Genomic DNA, 17,589 nt, shown 5'->3' on the forward strand with positions numbered 1-17,589 from the left:
TTGGGATGTGGTGGAACGGGAGATTCGCATCATGGATGTGCAGCCGACAAATCTGCGGCAACTGTGTGATGCCATCATGTCAATATGGACCAAAATCTCTGAGGAATGCTTCCAGCACCTTGTTGTATTTATGCCACGAAGAATTGAGGCAGTTCTGAAGGCAAAAGGGGGTCCAACCCGTTACTAGCATGGTGTACCTAATAAAGTGGCCGGTGAGTGTATATATATATATATATATATATATATATATATATATATATATTGGAATTTTTTATGTTGCTTTAGACCTACCCATAGCAAATCCAATTTGTATCTGTTTTAAATATCAGAGCAAGTGCCAAAGAAGGGTGCATAGAGGGATTGTCACCTTTGTTTCCCTGCAGGTGGTATAAGGCAGAGCTGGACGGCCAAGCACTCTGCTGTGACATGTCAGCGTAGGCCATATCGATACTCTCGTCGTGTAATTTTAGTAGTAGGCCGCCTTCACACTATACTTGGGACGTCGCTCTCAAGGTGGGAATGGATCCAGGTATAGATGGAAAGAGGTTTCCCGGGGAAATATTTGGGAAAGTTTCCCTTCTCTTTTGCACTCGGATGTGTTTGTTGAAAAAGATGTAGGGCAGAGCAGATCTCTCGCGCACGTCATGTCGAGGCAGACTTAAGGTGGAATTTGTTTTGGGCAGCTTCTGATGGATGTCTGGATGGATATGGGGCCTAAGCTATTCTGGATCAAGTATTTGACAGGCTAGAATCCAGAAAGTGGTTTAACCTTCCTGGTTCCTAGGGGTGTCGTAAATCTTACCTAAGGAGAAGGGCACTAAACACATGCTCCTCCATTTCAGACTCCTTGTGACCGAGCAGTTTTACTGCAGGGTATTAGCAGAAGTGGCTTGTCATGATATCCAGAGGAGCCTTATGGAGGTTGAGGCGTATGTCAGAATTAACAGATGTGAAAGAGACGTTTGTGTTTTTTATATGGACGTCTAACTATTTTTCTTCGTCTTTATTAGGTTGCAGACCTGTACAAAAAGCAGCAGCAGATACAAAACGTAGGTACGACAGAGAAAGACGACGACGACTTCTATTAGAGCCATCCATGTAATATGGGGTGAGCCGTTCACCTAAATTGTGCCTGTTTTTAATAAAGAACTCTTTATAACTTCATTCAACTTCTCGTCGTCTTGAATGATATGATCTAGATAGGCTTCTCTTGGTGGTTTCCTATTAGACCGCCCCATCTACCTAAGTGATTTTGTATATACGTCATCGTTTATAACCCCGTGTTTGTATCTCCACATAATAAGTTGCAGAGATGTTATAAAATAAAGATGTCTTTGCAGTGGGGCAAACTGCTAAAGTGTGCAGTTTTTTTTATGTCTTTTTTTTTGTTTGTTTGTTTGTTTGTTTTAAAATAAAGATTTCCTTTTAAAGTCTTTCTGGATTCTTCGTTCATTGTCCTACGACTGAGCAGCATAGTAAAAAATGTTTTCAGACATAGAAGGGTTAATGTTTTGGGGTTTTTTTGACAGGTAACAAAATAAAGTGAATGAAGAAAAGAGAAATGTAAATTCTATTGATATTTGGTATGACCTTTGCCCTTTACCTTCCATCAGTTCTTCTCAGGACTTGTAGACCGTTTTTAAAGGAACTTGGCAGGGAGGTTGTTCCCACCATCTTGGAGAACTTGCCTGTTATATCTACATGCTGTGACCCCTCCTCATGTGCTTCAATCACATTTGGGTGTATTATTAACATCACTCCGCACAGAGAACTAAATGATCCTGCAGTGTGTCTGTGTTTCTTTATTTTTTAGTTGCTATGATTCCTAGGATTTCTCTATCTGCTGTGTGCTTGTATGTGTTTCTCTCTTGTTATATACTACTGTACCATCTATGAAACTGAAATTTCCCCACTGTGGGACTATTAAAGGATTATCTTATCTTAAAGTATAAAAATAATCAAAAATAAACCTATTCCCAGGTTTCCCCAAGTCCAAAAATGCCTAAATTATACACACATTTATCCCACTATACACTGCTGACTGTTACCATAGACATTGTTTAATTTTTTGGAAGTATAAAAAAAAATTAAAAATAATATCCAGTGAATACCATAAAGAGAAAAAAACAAAATAGCCGATTTGGTTGGTTCTTTTTGTTGTTGTCTGGCCTCCCTCAAAAGTTGATCAAATAGTATCAAAATGCCACACAGTCCCCAAAATGGTGGAAGCAAAAGTTAAAAACCCGTCCTGCGAAATAAGATACAATACAATGCTCCATGTAAGGAATATTTCCATGTAAGGAAATATAAAAAATATGGCGGTGTTAGAATATGGCGACTCCAAAGTGTTTTCAAAATTTTGAATTTTTGTAAAGGAATTGAAACAAAAACTAAATTTGCTTTTGCCAAGTTTATACCAGCCCAGAAAACATAGGAAGCATCATTGTACCACATGCTGTAAAAACACGGAATGCAGTGATGTACCAATTCTATATAATAATTTTACATGAGGAAACCTGCAAAGATATACACACGTTGGACTTCAGTTTACTTGATTATTATCTCTGACATTTGCCATTGGTGGATGGAATTAGGAAAACAGTACCTCTGTACATTGCCTCTTAGGACAGCCCCATTAACATCATACAAGCCTAATAACATGATGCAGGGTTATTGCCAAACCAGTATATCCATTCCAAAAGGAACAGAATCCCAGCTGTTGACAGCACTGTTTCTATCTGGTTGGATCTCATCAGCACAGCGTAGGGAAACTGGTTTGGCTGAGTGAGAGACTTTAGGCCAGGGTCAGCGGATAACAACAATCCTTAGGGACTGGGCACCTTTGCAGGCGTATGGAGACTTCCAAAGCCATTTTCGCTCCACTAAGGGATTATGGGGAATATGCAAATCTGTTTCCCAGGGTGTAATTAGGAAAACAGTGCCCCTGTACGCTGCCTCTTTAAGAGTGCTGTCCTGTCACAAGACCAGAAGACCTCCATTCAGGGAGGGTACACACTACCGTTATTTGAAGGCATGTCCAGGAATATGAGGATTCACAGAGGAGGCTGGGGAAGTTTAAACATACTTACCTGTCCCTGGTGTCCGGTGCTGCTGTCTTATGTCACTTGTTCCTTTCCTGTTGCTGCGTAGCTTCAGTAGTTACGTGCAGCGCACAACTTCTGGTGGCAATTTAATGGTCTTGATGGTGCTGGGGACAGGTGAGTATGATGTGTGGGTTTTGTTCTTTTTGTTTCACATTTTGTTTACAATTTGTAGACAACCCCTTTTAATGTCCGTTGCTCTTATCCTGTGATAAATGAGACTGTATTAACAGCAGTGTGAACTTCGACTTACTGCGGACCTATAAATTTACTCATATAATGTATTCAATCAATGATGTATGTCATCCGTCCTAAGGCCTAGGACTACGTGGCGACTTGGGCTGCGCGCATGACCAAAGATCGTCGGATTGGCCTGTGACTTTTTCACTAATGTTAATGAATAGAGTCACAGTGCCACTTTTAGTGTACCGCCCTTCCTGTTCACAAAAATGTCAAGCATTGCTTTTTATGAAGTTGTTGCGCCACAGTAAGAGTCGCCCTGCAACCTGGCGAACATTTGTTCACTTAGGAGAGTCGCAGCCAAAGTTGCCATGTAACCAACCCTAGCCGTCTGCCCTGCACAGTCGCAGCAACACAATATAATTTGTTACACTAGATCAGATTTGTGCAGTGGTGAAAGCTATCCACATATACGGAATGGCCAAGAGACGTCCATCTAGTAGTGCATTGGGGCTCCTTTGGCTACCATAACTAACTGTAATGACATACACAGGTATCCAAGGCCTCGGGGTGATCTCATTTTTGCCCCCTTGCCTCTGTTTTTCACAGACAGCCGTGGCGCTGAAACTGTTGTTGGCTGTTGTATCCGAGACGTGCCTAAGAGTTTGCATTCAGACATGTTACTTGGAACATCGCTGATATATTTGGCTTGACTGTGTACCTCGTGTTCATCATACTGATACTGTACTTTTACGTCCTACTCTGACCCCTTCACATCCACAGTATCCCCTTTCGCTGAATGTTGTTTCTTGATCACGCATTTCGCTATATACTGTTGCAGGAGCAAAAAAAAATAAAAAAATATACTTGTACATGGGCTTGACGTCATTCTTGACCATCGTTTTTCTTGTTGTTCATTGTGCTTGTTCTCGTTATTCGTTGTCCTTGCTTCTCATCTCCACCGGCACACTATGGGGCAGTCCAGGATCGGAGCGCACACCCCTGTAATCTTCAGCTCTGGAATCCTGTTTGGTACAGCTTCTCCCTTTCTTACTCCAATCTCCCATTGTAGTTCTCCACTCTGTGTACTGTACATAGCATCTCACTAGACCCTCCTTTGGTCCCCATTTTGCTGAGTGTCGATATGTCGTTACTATTGTTGGAAATGCTGGAACAACTGAATGGAGTACTGCAGGAATTTTTTTTTTTTTTTTTAAGTTCAAGTTTTTTAAGTTTAATCACCAGAAAACACCTTTAAGACGACCTTTCACAACCTCCACCAATTACAAGTCTTTCCATCCTTCAATAAGCTCTGTTCCACTTACTCTGGCACAGTTGAAATTTTCTTTATAGCCCCCGCCATTTCTGAGCAATCTGCACGGTGGGGGCTAGAAATAAAATTCCAACTGTGCCAATCAGAGGAGCGGAGCCTATTGAACGATGGAAAGACTTGTAATTGGTGGAGGTTGTGAAAGGTTGTCTTAAGCAAATAAAAACCTTGAGCTGTGTCTACTTTTGCCTCTACCAGGCTCTTTTTAGTAGCCAAGAGTTGGTGGATCCAGTTTCTCTGAAGTTGTACAGTGCTCTTGCATATGGTTTATAGAGGACCTTTCTCCACCAACACCAGTTCTTAGGGTTTCCCGACATGCCATAATAGTATAGCGGATGTCAGGTACTTAAATATGGCGGCTGCTCAGGAGCTGAGTTATACAACCTGGCTTCAATGCCCATGATTAATACTCGCACTGATTTCAGGCATTAGGACTAGGGTTGAGCCGATCTTGACTTTTCAGGATCGATTTTAAAATCCGATTTCTGATCATTTTTCATTCGAACTCGATCTCGATCCCAATTCCGATCTCAATGCAAGTCAATGGGATTTTTTTTTATTAATCAGAGATCGGATTTTAAAAGCAATCCTATTCACTATACAGCATGGAATCTAACAATTGTTAGATTCCACGCTGTGTAGTGAATCATTAAAGTAGCCAGAGGATTTTTTTTTAATCCTCTGGCTACTTAGTCCCCCCTGGTGTCCACTTACCTCCAGAGATGGCTGGTCCATTACCCAGTGCCTTCCTCCTTCTTTGCCTCGATGCCGCTCCACGTTGCTCTTCTCCCTTCGCTGCCCCCTCCCTGCCAGGTTAGGAGAGTGTGGGCGGATTAGGAGAGTGTGGGCGGGTACTGGGAGGGGAGACGTCACGTCTCCCCGCCCTGTACCCGCCCACACTCTCCTAAGCCACAAGCCCCGCCTACCTAGCGCTTTAAACACTAACCTGAGAGGCGGGGCAGCGAGGCAAGAAGACTGCAGAGTGGAGCGGCAGCGAGGACAAGAAGAAGGAGGGCACCGAAGCAGCCATCTCTAGAGGTAAGTAGCTGCTAGAGATGTGTAGTTTAGCCTCCCATTCGAATTAATGGAGGCAGCCGGCGTGCAGGGGGTTAAGGCTGTGTGCCGGCTGCTTCCATTCATTCCTATGGAACTGCAGCGGAGCCTTCACACTAAGTATACAGCGTATACTCAGTGTGAAGGCTAAGCAAAGCATTGGGGGAAAAGATCACCGATCTTGATCCCACATAAAAAGATCGTGTTCGGAATTCCGATGGCGATCGTGAAATTTTCTCGATCGCCGTTTGGAATCTGATCTTTTCCGAACATGATCGCTCAATCCTAATTAGGACCCTTTTCTGGCGATGCATAATACTGCCATTATGGGGTGGATCATTCCATTCACATGACAACCAGGAGCCTATTGAATGCTCCCAGGCTTGTCTCTTATTCACTTTTATTACAGGATGCTCTAAACTCAATTCATTGCAGTGTATTAGCATTATAATGCATTGTTTCAGTGATCAGACCCCCCAAGGTTAAAAATTCCAAAAAAAGTGATCAAAGCAAAAGACTCACTCCCCAAAATAATATAACTAAAAAAATACAACTGACCCTGCAAAATAAGGTGCCTTATGCATTCCCGTACACAGAAATTTGAAAAAGTTATGGGTGTCGGATTATGACGACGCCAAGAATTTTATTTATTTTTTTTTGCAAAGTTTTGTATTTTTTTTAAGGGTTAAAATGTAAATAAAACCAAATAAATTTTGTATCCCCATAATCGAACTGACCCGTAAGAGAGACAGTTTTCCTCTAATTTCACTCCATTCTGAATTTTTTTCCAGTTTCCCAGCACATTGTAAGGACTATTAAATGGTATCATTATGAAAAACAATCTGTCCCGCAAACGTTAAGCCCTCATATGGCTCTGTGATCGGGAAAATAAAAAAAAGTTACGGGGTTTGGAATGTGGGAAGTCAAAAAACGAAAATAATAATAATAAAGAAAAAGGCCATTGGAAAGTGGTTAATAGTTGCTCCACTGATTCCAGCTCAGTTGGAATTTTTCCTCTAGCCCCCACTGTTCCTGAGCAATAAGTGTTTCGGTTTGGTCACTGTTTACATACTGTTGTGTCAGGCAGGAGCAGGCAAGCAGGCGTGAGCAGACGGAAAGCTGCTGGCATCTTTCAAACCCATTCATTTGAATAGGTTTGAAAGGTGTCTGGCCATGAGCGCCGGTGAGCGTTTTATGTTCTCCACGGCAAAACCGTTTTTTTAACTGAAAATCTGTCCAGTCTGGTACAGGAGAAAATGGCCTGGTCGTGAAGTGGTTAATTTCACCCTTCTGTATAATTTCACATGTTTATATGATATGAATTGTGGCAGAATTATTGTAATGCGAAGTAATGTAACACAGCTCTGCGTCATCTCGGAGAAATTCACAGAAAATTGTTTCAATTGTGCGAATCTTAGTGGGTTGGGTTTTTTTTGTTTTTTTTTTCTTGTCCCTTATCCATAAAATAACAAGCGACACCCAATCGTAATGATGGATGGTTCTTTTAATGGTGAAACAGATACATGTACACTGCGTGTTCCAATCACTTTATATATGAAGCATTCATCCAAGCATATTTTGTAGCCGTTTATCATAGAAAAAAAACTTTCTAATTTTAGTACAAAAATTCTGAAAGACACAGCAAAGTTTTCGTAAGACAAAAGAAGAGATATACCATATATAAAAAGTGTTTTAAAGGGAAGCTGTCATCCTTTATGGCCCCATACACCTGACCGAATGTGCGGTACAATGCGGGGCCGAGTTTGCAGCGGAATCCACTTGGATGATATTCTGAGGGTATTGCATGATGTCCTTCTATGGGACTTCCAATGCATTCTGTTCCAATGACATGGTTCAGGATATGGACTTGCTCTGTGTTCATTGGAACGGACTATTACACAGAGGAGCATTGCTCTGCACACTCGGTTGTGTGTTAGGCTGATTTCAGATGGGGTTTTTTGTTCAGGATTTTGACACGGAATCTGCGTCAAAATCCTGACGAAAAAAACACCTCATTGAAATCAAAGGGTGCCGGTCATTTCCTTTATCTGAGAGCGGTTTGTTCCCACTCGTGGCAAAAAGAACCGATCTGCCCTTTCTTCAAGTGGATTCCAAGGCCGATTCAGCCACGGACATCCTCCTGAAGACACTCCCTCCCAACTAGGCCCATTCATTTGGGCCTAATACGGAGCGGAGTGCCACGACTGGATGCCGGTACACTGCGGTCGCGGCTACCCGTTTTTTGGTCCGGAATCTGAGACGGCGTCCACGTCACATTCCGGACCAAAAAACTCCATCTGAACTCAGCCTTAGGCCTAAGTCTTTTGTACCCTATTCTAACCAAGTCCTTGTTAAAATCTTCTGGAGGTCCATTATGCAGAATAAGTAGTTTACGACTGCTATATGCTAAAAGCATGCCTGGAGTCATCTGGGTGGTCTCGTAGCGTTCCAGAGGAAGCGCTGAAAGTAAACCTATTAATAGGTGATTGATCTCTCCCCCCTAACGTCAACAGGCAAGGGGAACGTCAATCTCCGAGAGACTGCTGTCAATGCTGTCACTGCCTTGATGTCTACAGATATGCTGTTAGCAGACAGTCACACCAGTTAAACTCTGGGTAAGTTCAGACGGAGTTTTTTGGACCAAATTTTGACGCGGAATCTACCTCAGAATCTGGCTCCAAAAAACGCTTCCCATTGACTTCAATGGGAGCCGTTACCTTCTTTTTTCCGCTAGCGGTTTTTTGCCGCTCGTGGAAAGAAGGAGCGACCTGTCCTTTCTTGCCGCGGATTCCGCAGTGAAATCCGCCACAGCATCCATGGTGCGAGCACTCCCTCCTGACTAGTCCTATTCATTTGGATCTAATCTGAACTGTAGCTGTATCCAGTCGCAGCTAGCCATTTTTTGGACCAGATTCTGAGGCGGCCTGTGTCAAAATCCGGTCCAAAAAACCCCATCCGAATTTACCCTTGGATTCTGCGTTTTGGGAGGTATATATCATGCCTAGTATTCCAGTTTTCTGCACAAAACTTAAAAAATGTGCAATTTTTTAAGCAAGTCAACTTTCTCTTCCGTCACCCTCTCCACTTTCGTGAAAGGAGGTTCATGGATGGGACCATTTCAGTGCAGGGACATGGTCTGCTGGAGAATGTACAGGATGTACCACTCTCCATAAATGATGCATATCTTACCGTAATAATTCTATGGTCCGCATGTTGCTGATCGGCAACATACACTCTGCCGATGTACGTGTTCTGCCGCACTCACCCATAAACTTCTATGGGCGAGTCCATGCAGTGCCGCAATTCACGGGCATTACGGACATGCTCAATAAATTGCGGACCACGGTTGCGACCCGGCCACACCACGGATAAAATATCCGGTGGTGTAAGAGGCCGCATTGAGTATAATGTGTCTGCAATTGAAAACCCTCATTTGCGGACTTACATTACGGTCTTGTAAGACCAGCCTTAAGGTCAACATACTGAACGTTGATCTTGATAAATCCCCCTCAATGTTCTTGAGGGCCACCTGTAGATTTTAACAAGGGCAGGGCAAGAATAGCATAGAAAGACTCTTAAGTGCAATGTCTAAAATTCCAAAAAAAAAATATGACAGGAAACCTTTAAGAATATTCATGTAAAATAAGAGCAAAAACTGTGCAAATTGAGCAAATGTGTAAAAAAAAAAAAAAAAAATTAGCATAGGTGCCATAGTAAATTTAGTGCCAGTTGGGTTTTCAGCCAAATTAGAGACACCAAAAAAAGTGACAATAACACACAAATAAAATCCTTGTGCTCTACAGTTTAGTGCAATTTTTGGATGCATTTTGGTTAGTAAATCTAACCCATTATATTATAGCACATTGCCCGCTTCTATAACCTATATACAGTATACATACAAAGCAAAGTGGACTTCATATATCAAAAAATTTTATAACAGAGACCTGGCCGTGCTGTCCTTTAGCAACCTATTACTGTGCGACTTATTTTTCTGAATGGTTTAAGGAATGAAATCTGAGTTCTGATCGGATTCTACGAGCAACTATTATGTAATGTAGATCGATACAGGGCAATAACCCATAAGTAATGCCTTCTCCATGTTTGACTGTCCATATTCCAGTACTATTGAACCTAACCTATAGTGAGGTGTGAAATCGACCCTACAATGATAAATCTCGTATATTATCGCATCTTTTTGTACTTGTTGGCGTTGAGACACGTCTTCCAAGGCAATTTGACGTATTTTATGACTTCCGTTGAGGCGCATCTCTTGCTTGGGTCTGGCACAAGCAAATTTTTTAGCATTTCTAGCCCCTCTCTGCTAAACGTATTCCATTGATTCGGGAGCCGAAATATTTTGCTGCTTCTATGCCATTTACTGTATTGAACGAAATTTTTATCGGCCAAGACCGCTAAGGTCCATGGAAAATATCCCGTCAAAACGCAATAGAGCAGCACCCCAAATGACCACGTGTCCAAACTTCCTTGTACGTTGAGCATATCCGCTGTTCCTAGACTGCACATCTCCGGGGCTGTATATGGCAGATGTTCAGGCATCGATTCAACAGATGTTCCAGCTTTGCACGAGAGACCAAAGTCGGTCAGCTTAACCTTCCGACATTCTTGATCGAAGATGAGAATATTTTCAGGTTTTATGTCGCGATGGACAAGTCCTTTCTTGTGCATGTACTCTAGAGCGCTGGCGAGTTGGATGGCGCACCGTTTAACTGTAGTTTCTGGCAATCCAATCTGTGAAGGGCAGAAAATTGGGGTAAGTTGAAAAAAAAAATTACAAAAACATCATAGAACCGAATATCGCAATGGGAATTATTGTAGCCTAATTAGTCAAAACAAAATGTTCTCCCATACTGAGTTTTCTTTTTGTCAGAGCAACAATTTTTGTGATCAAATTGTAGAAAATGTTAGATGAATGTCATAGAAAAAAGTGGTCAAGGCCACCATATTGCAGATTTAAAGCTTACCCTCAAGGTTGAGAGTACAACTGTTCATAAATAGTACAAGTGGATATAAGAAACTTTGTAGTATATCTTACTATAGAAAAATGCTTCTTTCTCCATTTTTCAGGTTGCTTTCCTCCCCTGCCTTCTTAAATTGGTTTTTATATCTACAAAAAGTTCTACTAACCAAGAGAAATTTAAAGGTTCATCTTACGCTAGGTTCACATTGTCGCTTTTTCTTTCTTTCAGGAAACCCAAACAACAAAAGGGTGGACTGGTACAACAATGGTTACGCACGGAGCCCGGCAGATCCCATCGACTATAATGGGATCCGTCAAGGTTCAGGCGCCTTGAAACAAAAATCAGCAGAGAAAAACATCCTCTGTTAAGGACTCTTTTTTCTGCCAATTTTTGGCGGACTGTACAGCGAAGTCTCCAATGCAGATGTAAACCTAGCCTTATATTTGCTAAAAACACACATGGACGTGTTGGGATAATAATCTGTGGACTGATAAATTGATTGTGGAACTTTTTGGAAGGCGAGGGTCCTGTTACATGCATTCCACAATAAGAAAATCCTACCAATAGTCAAACAGGTTGTTGCTACCGAAGGTGTTAAAGTTTTTGGCGAAATTAGTTTTTCACCTTTGGTATTTTTAGGTGAATTTAAGGGAACCTCTTAGGACTTTTTGAGGACACCAAACCCACCCACAAGTCTTTAGGGACCAGCGGTTTAGCGTTCCCACTATCCCTCTGTTAATTCCGTCCGTGGTGGGATTAAAAGAAAAAGATCATCTATATTAACCCAACTCTGGTTCTACTGTTGCCTGTGCATTTGGGGTAGTACCTCACCTTTGGTGCACATGCGCTGGACCTTGGGTAGATGTACAGTGAGGCTTTGGTGCATTTCTCTGGCTTCAGTAAAGAGGTACATAAGAGATGAGTCCAATGAGCCTCTTCTCTAGGTATAAGACTGTTTATGTCTTTGTGGTCGCGATCTTTTGGCAGCGTACTTTGACGTGGTATCCGCCTCACAATCCGCTGCCAAAAATGGCTCCCATTGACTGCAATGGGAGCTGCTTGCTCATTCCTTTGGGCCTAATCCAAAGCGGAATGCCGCGACTGGATGCCAGTTTGCAGCACCTGCATCCCATTTCGGCTAGCTGCGCAGAATGTTCACAAGCGGAATGCAAATTACCCTTACCCTTAGCCACTGGCCCATCGGGACCTGAGGTTTGTTTAGTGCCCCTATTATCCCTGATGTCCCCATCAGATGATCATTAAAAACTATCACAGCATGTGTTTACTCGGAGATCCCATGTGTCCCAATGACTTGAGCAATTGTTTGTTTTCCAACAGCAGAACCAAAGATCCAGCGGTAAAGTTTTCTATTATTGTGTTTTTTTCATCTACTTAACACAAATTGCTATTGAAACCAAATACGTTGTTAAAGTATAATCTCATTCTTTTGATGACATACCTGAGGCTTCATGAGAGAGAAGAGATTATCGTGCGCCAGCTCTTGAGCAAATATGTAATGTCTCTCCGTCTGAAAGGCAATTCCAAAGGTGCTAATAATGCACGGGTGAGTAGATAGACATAGAGACAAGCAATACTCGATTAGGAAATTGTGAAGATCCGTATTGTTTTTCTGCATGAACTTCAGAGCCATTAAATTTCCTAAAAATGGAAGAAAAATAAATAGTTATAGAATTCTTTTATGTATAAGCCATTTCTGAGAAAATGATGGATATAATTCGTAGAGTTTTGGGTATGTGTAGGGATAAGCGCCATTACATGGGCTAATCCACACGGAATAAGTCGTAGCCACGTTTATCTGCAGAGACACCAAAATTTATACTAGCAGAAATTTGTAACCAATTAAAATTTAGTCAATTTTGCAAATATAGGCAAAAAATTTTGCAAAATTTTCTCTAGACTTTCTTAGTGGTCTTTTGTATTGATAGATTGTCAATGGCTAAGACCACGGATGCAGGAACTTTCTAACAATTTTTACTTTTGTGTTGATTATTGTTAAAGTATTTATTAGATGAAAGTAATGACTGATACTGAATGTTTCACAAATTTCGTAAGTTGTTCTTAAATTGCTTTTTTGTGGGTTTTGGCCATATTTATTTTTTTATAATGTGTTTTTATACTAATTTTTGTTCGCATAAGCTGTACGATTCCATACGAATTCTATATGTTGCAAATTATGAGCATTTTACCAAATTGAATAAAACCCCAAAATGCAACGCAAACTTCAAAATAGCAAAATATTGTTATATGTTTCTTGGGTTAGATGGGTTTAAAGGGGGTGCTTATTAGGGCACATGAATATAGCAGAGGGCGGTGCCCCAATCCATAGAGAGGAATTATGGCAGTTCTCAACTTTTTGTATACCTCCAATTATACAACAGCCTTTCATAAATGAATAGTATGGGTGAATATAAGAAACATTGCTATATATATGATTTAAGTAATATGTTCCCTTCTCAATTTACCAGGCTGATATACTTTTTCACATAGAATTCTATGGAGAGGGGAGAGGAGAGGAGGAGGCTGCTGGAAAAGACGCAATGCTAAACCGTGAGTGAGAGAGTTCTTCTGATACTATTGTACTTCAAGATAAGACTTTACCACTGTCCAGAATGAGGGAATAAAGCAATTAACAGTCTCCCCCTCCCCTCTCCATAGAAGGAATCATACCTCTTTAATAATATATACTACAAAGTTTCTTATATTCCACTGTACTAATCATTTATGGAAAGTGGCTTTATAATCGGAGATAGGCTTGTGCTAAGTTGTATCCTAATGGTTATAGTATATATATATATATATATATATATATATATATATATATATATATATAAAACTTTGCACATTATGATACATTTCTTGCCATATCTTCTCTTATACCTTTTGTTTGGTTTAAGGCAAGCAGGACATGTCCATAAGAACCGCTGCCCAGTTCCTTCATGATGACGTAGTTATCTTCAACCTTGATCATGGGAAGATTTTGGGAAGTGTGAAGGAGCATTTCTTCCAGATAGTTCTCATTCCACCTTATTTCATTGAGGTTCATTTTTCTTAGATGATCTGTATTAGGATAAAATGATACAATTGGTTAATAATGTGAATGAATAATGGTAGTGTGGAGTTGGACCCATCCTTGGGCTATAAAAGTGACCAATATTTGTCATGAATCTCTAATGGAAGGCAGTCATTACATGCAGCTTTAGGTTATGGCTATATGACGAATTTGGTCATACGACCCAAAAAAATTTCTGCCTGCTATCTATGTGGTGTTTGCACCTAACACTGTGACTGTTTCTACTGCTGCACCCAACTAGCAACAGATCTGTTAAAGGAAATTATTTCTTGAAGAATAATCATAGTTTTAATATGACATGAAGTTAGACCCTCTTATAGAATGGAAACTGTGGTCCTTTACATGGTAATTCAACTCACAGGAAGCCTTAGCAGCATCAAAACAAAGGTGCTGTGCAGAGCTTATCAAGATGGTGAAAAGTGTTGTGGCATTATTTGGATACCATACAGACACACAAGGATACACTTCTGAATTTTAAAGTTCAGAAAAAGATTAAAGACTTCTCAAAGATAAATTTATCAGGCCCAAAATACCATTGACCATTTATTAAGCGGCACAGAGATGCAGTACTAGATGCAGCCCGCAGACAGGAGTGGTGCTGTTTCTGAGTGAAAAAAGGTAACCATTTTCTCCATTGTCATAGAATTTTATATACACTGTCTACCAATAAGTATTTGGACTTACATTTCTTCCTATTCAATAGTTGGTAGTCCCCAGCAGATGCTTCCTTACGGATGGTATTGAGCGACACAATCCTCCTGGGTGCCTGGTGAAACTCCTGGTGTATGTGAGCCATCGGTTGGGTGCGGTTTCTCTGGCCAGCACTCATTGGTCTCTAGCTCCCAGTTTCGGGGGTCTGCCGACTCGGGGCACATTCTGACAATCACAGTTCATCTTCCACTTCGTAATCACACAGGTCACTGACGATTTGGGGTAATTCAGTTCGCTTGATATGTCCCTTAAGGATCGACCATTTCTGTGGTACTTGACAATTACCCCTTTCTCGAAATCGGACAACTCTGCAATTTGTGGCATGCATGCGACTAATGCCAATGCTGTTTCCTATTTAATGGTGAAAGGCGTGACGTAGATCACGACCGCAGATATCTTCATTTGCATGGGGGTGCAAATATTTGTTGGTACACAGTGTATGCACATAAATACATTCAGGCTTGCAGACATCTTCAGTGAAAGTCACAGGTAAGCTTACAGATAGGATCCATCATGTTATCATATTGTGAATTAGAGCTTCAAGTTTTGCAGCTGAAGCATCTACCCAGTTCTTAGTATTGTTGGGTACAACATTCAGTGTAAATGAGTCTGATTCCTAGAAGTGACACTGGAGAAGGGTAAACTTCTGCTCCTCTCCTGACTTGTTCCAGTGGTTCCCAGGACAGAATCATCGATTCGATGTTCCTTATCTGTTCCTGCTACGAAGAAAAATTGTAATTGGGCATAACAAAGGATCGGAACAACTATAGGCATGCCCAGAAGATCTAAACTCTCCTGTTCATATCAGTGAGAAGATAGGCGGTCTTTGTATGAATCAACAAACAGCACTGCCAGTGGAATGTCTCTGGGCGTGGCCAAAAACTTGCAAGCAGATAGATCCCACCCATGAGTAACCAATGCATGTTCCCAAGGAAGGACTAAGAGTGTAAGCACACCTACGAGACGGAAAACTGCTGGTGGAATGACATTGAGATAGAAGGAGTTATAGGTTGTCTACATAGGTGAAGGATGACTCCACACTTCTTTGATCGATCTTAAGTCTCTGTTGTAGTTGCCAAGTAAAAAGATACCGCCCATGAGCAACCAGTGCACGCTCCCATGAAAGCAAGCCAGATAAACAAGGTTTGGCCAAAAGCTTGCAAGCAGGAAGACGCCACCCCTGAGCAACCAGTGTACGCTCCCAGTGGCAGAAGAGCCAAGATGGGGAAGGATTAAGGGTGCAAGCACGCCAAACACATAGAATCCTGCTGGTGGAATGACTCTGGGTATGTTTAAGAACTTGAATCTCCCCAGCTTATATCGACTGAGATAGAAGGTGTACTGTAGGTGGTCTATACAGGATGGCCCCAAACATCTTTACCTGTGGCACAAATTTTTAACTCTTTCAATGGATTTCCATTGCAAATTATACACAATGCACATGAAGGTACATGCACATGGTGCCAATTACGCACGGATTTACTAAAATATGCAAGTGAACTCTGCAACAATCTGTGGATCTGTCAGTGAAATCCAATGGAAAATTCAGAGATGCCTGTAGCCTGTAGAGCCATCTCATACACTTACATATGCCTCCATAGTAATGACCAAGCAGAAAGCTATGAACAGCCAATGCACGCTCCCATAAACTAAGACCAGATAAGAGGTTTGAGGGTGTAGGGTGCATGAACTGGACAAAGCACCAAAATATGACTCCTATTGATGTAATGCATAAATTCTGCAGAAAAATCACCTGCACAAAGTGCAATATCATCGAGCCTTGTTTTTTTCTATTAAGCTCCTTACTTCTTTCTTATCTGTAACTTGATGCAAACTACTAGTAATTCTGACCGCAACCTCTGCCCATCGACGGCAGAAATACATCTCAGATGTGGAAATCAGATAGGCTGCTAAAATTCTTAGAAAGGCGAAAGTGCTATTGACATGCACGACTTAGACATCTTCTATTCTACCACTAAAGACATATATGACTATGCATATAACACTTAGATTGCACATTGCATACCTTAGTATACCGGTGAAGAAGTTTGATGCTATCCAACTAACTTGAAAATTTCTCCTTGACCTCAAAGTAACAGCAGCGAAAGACGACAACGTCAATACCTCTGTCCTCTTAGTCTTCCTTCTCTAAAGTGTCTTTTGGATGGAGCGAAACCTTATGACTGCAGCAGTGGTGTCTGCCACTGTTTATACACGACAGGTTGAACAAAATAGAGCTAGAGGTGAATCTGCATGTGTCCCACTTATAAACCAGTTTCCAGAATGTGCTTCTAAATTTAGTCTACACCCTCCTCGTACTTGTACTTGTTATTAACATCATTCAACTAGTCTGAACCAGCACCTTTTAGCATACACGTTATCCACTGTTTTCTCTTATCACGGCTTCTATTTATATGTCCTGCCAAGCTCAAGATTGTAAAGACCATGCACCTTGGATTTACGATATCCCTTTACGTTGTAATGCAAGTCAATAAGTTCGTCTATCAAATATATTGACATAGGAGACAAAGAACCTACAGAAATGTGAAAAACTATCATAATACCGTCGGCTCTCTGAGTAGTCTATAAATATGCAGAAAAGTCAAAAATTGCAGTAAGAGTATAACAAAACAGATTTTGAAATCAATTCTTTCAGTAGATTTGCAATGAGAATGATATCCTTTGAAATGTTTAGGGTGAAATCCGCAACAATCTGTGGATTGGTCAAGAAACTGCAGTGAAATCCACATGAAAATACACAATGCCCGTAGTGTTACAGGATTAGCAATGTGGGGGAGATGTTGCATTTCATCTATAGATTGTAGTGTACAGTGCAGTGCAGATTTCTCCCTTTGCAGTGCATAGCATGAGTTATGCTGCATATCCTGAGCAAAATTGACATGTTCAATTCACGACGTTGCAGAAATGCACCTTTTTTGTTGCAGATTTTGCAACCAATGCCATGAGTGGATTGAGCAGAAGGGAGAAGTATAAGAACTTACTACTTACTTCTTGGCTTTGGCTCAAAAACACACAGCGAAATCTGCAACAAAAAAGCAGCGTTTCTGCAAGGTAGGGCCTCAGCCTGACTCTGGAAAAATTTGCAGTAGATTCATTACACGATGGGGAATTAGTTTGTTTGGG

At 41.2% G+C, this 17,589-nt stretch overlaps 2 protein-coding genes across 3 annotated transcripts in view; one reads left to right on the forward strand and one right to left on the reverse strand.

The window, feature by feature from the left end:
* LIG1 (DNA ligase 1) overlaps positions 1 to 1,339 on the forward strand; it is an 85,251-nt gene extending 83,912 nt beyond the window's left edge. Inside the window, exon 30 of the mRNA XM_075279134.1 lies at positions 1,011 to 1,339. Within this exon, the coding sequence (XP_075135235.1) occupies positions 1,011 to 1,088 (78 nt within the window). The 3' untranslated portion in view covers positions 1,089 to 1,339. The remainder of the gene's footprint in view (positions 1 to 1,010) is intronic.
* A 5,828-nt stretch (positions 1,340 to 7,167) lies between these two features.
* On the reverse strand, positions 7,168 to 16,662 carry LOC142208895 (serine/threonine-protein kinase SBK1-like). 2 transcript variants are annotated; one of them, XM_075277734.1, is made up of 5 exons: positions 16,472 to 16,662; positions 14,419 to 15,164; positions 13,542 to 13,721; positions 12,103 to 12,302; positions 7,168 to 10,413 (listed from the first exon to the last, which is right to left on the reverse strand). In XM_075277734.1, the coding sequence occupies exons 2-5, from the start codon at positions 14,561 to 14,563 to the stop codon at positions 9,847 to 9,849; spliced, it is 1,092 nt and encodes a 363-aa protein (XP_075133835.1). In that variant the 5' UTR covers positions 14,564 to 15,164; positions 16,472 to 16,662; the 3' UTR covers positions 7,168 to 9,846. The 2 variants fall into 2 exon arrangements, with proteins under 2 accessions (XP_075133835.1, XP_075133836.1); XM_075277735.1 differs by lacking the exon at positions 14,419 to 15,164.
* Positions 16,663 to 17,589: the final 927 nt, after the last annotated feature.

The sequence above is a fragment of the Leptodactylus fuscus genome, chromosome 6 (assembly GCF_031893055.1).
Source record: "Leptodactylus fuscus isolate aLepFus1 chromosome 6, aLepFus1.hap2, whole genome shotgun sequence".
NCBI lineage: Eukaryota > Metazoa > Chordata > Amphibia > Anura > Leptodactylidae > Leptodactylus > Leptodactylus fuscus.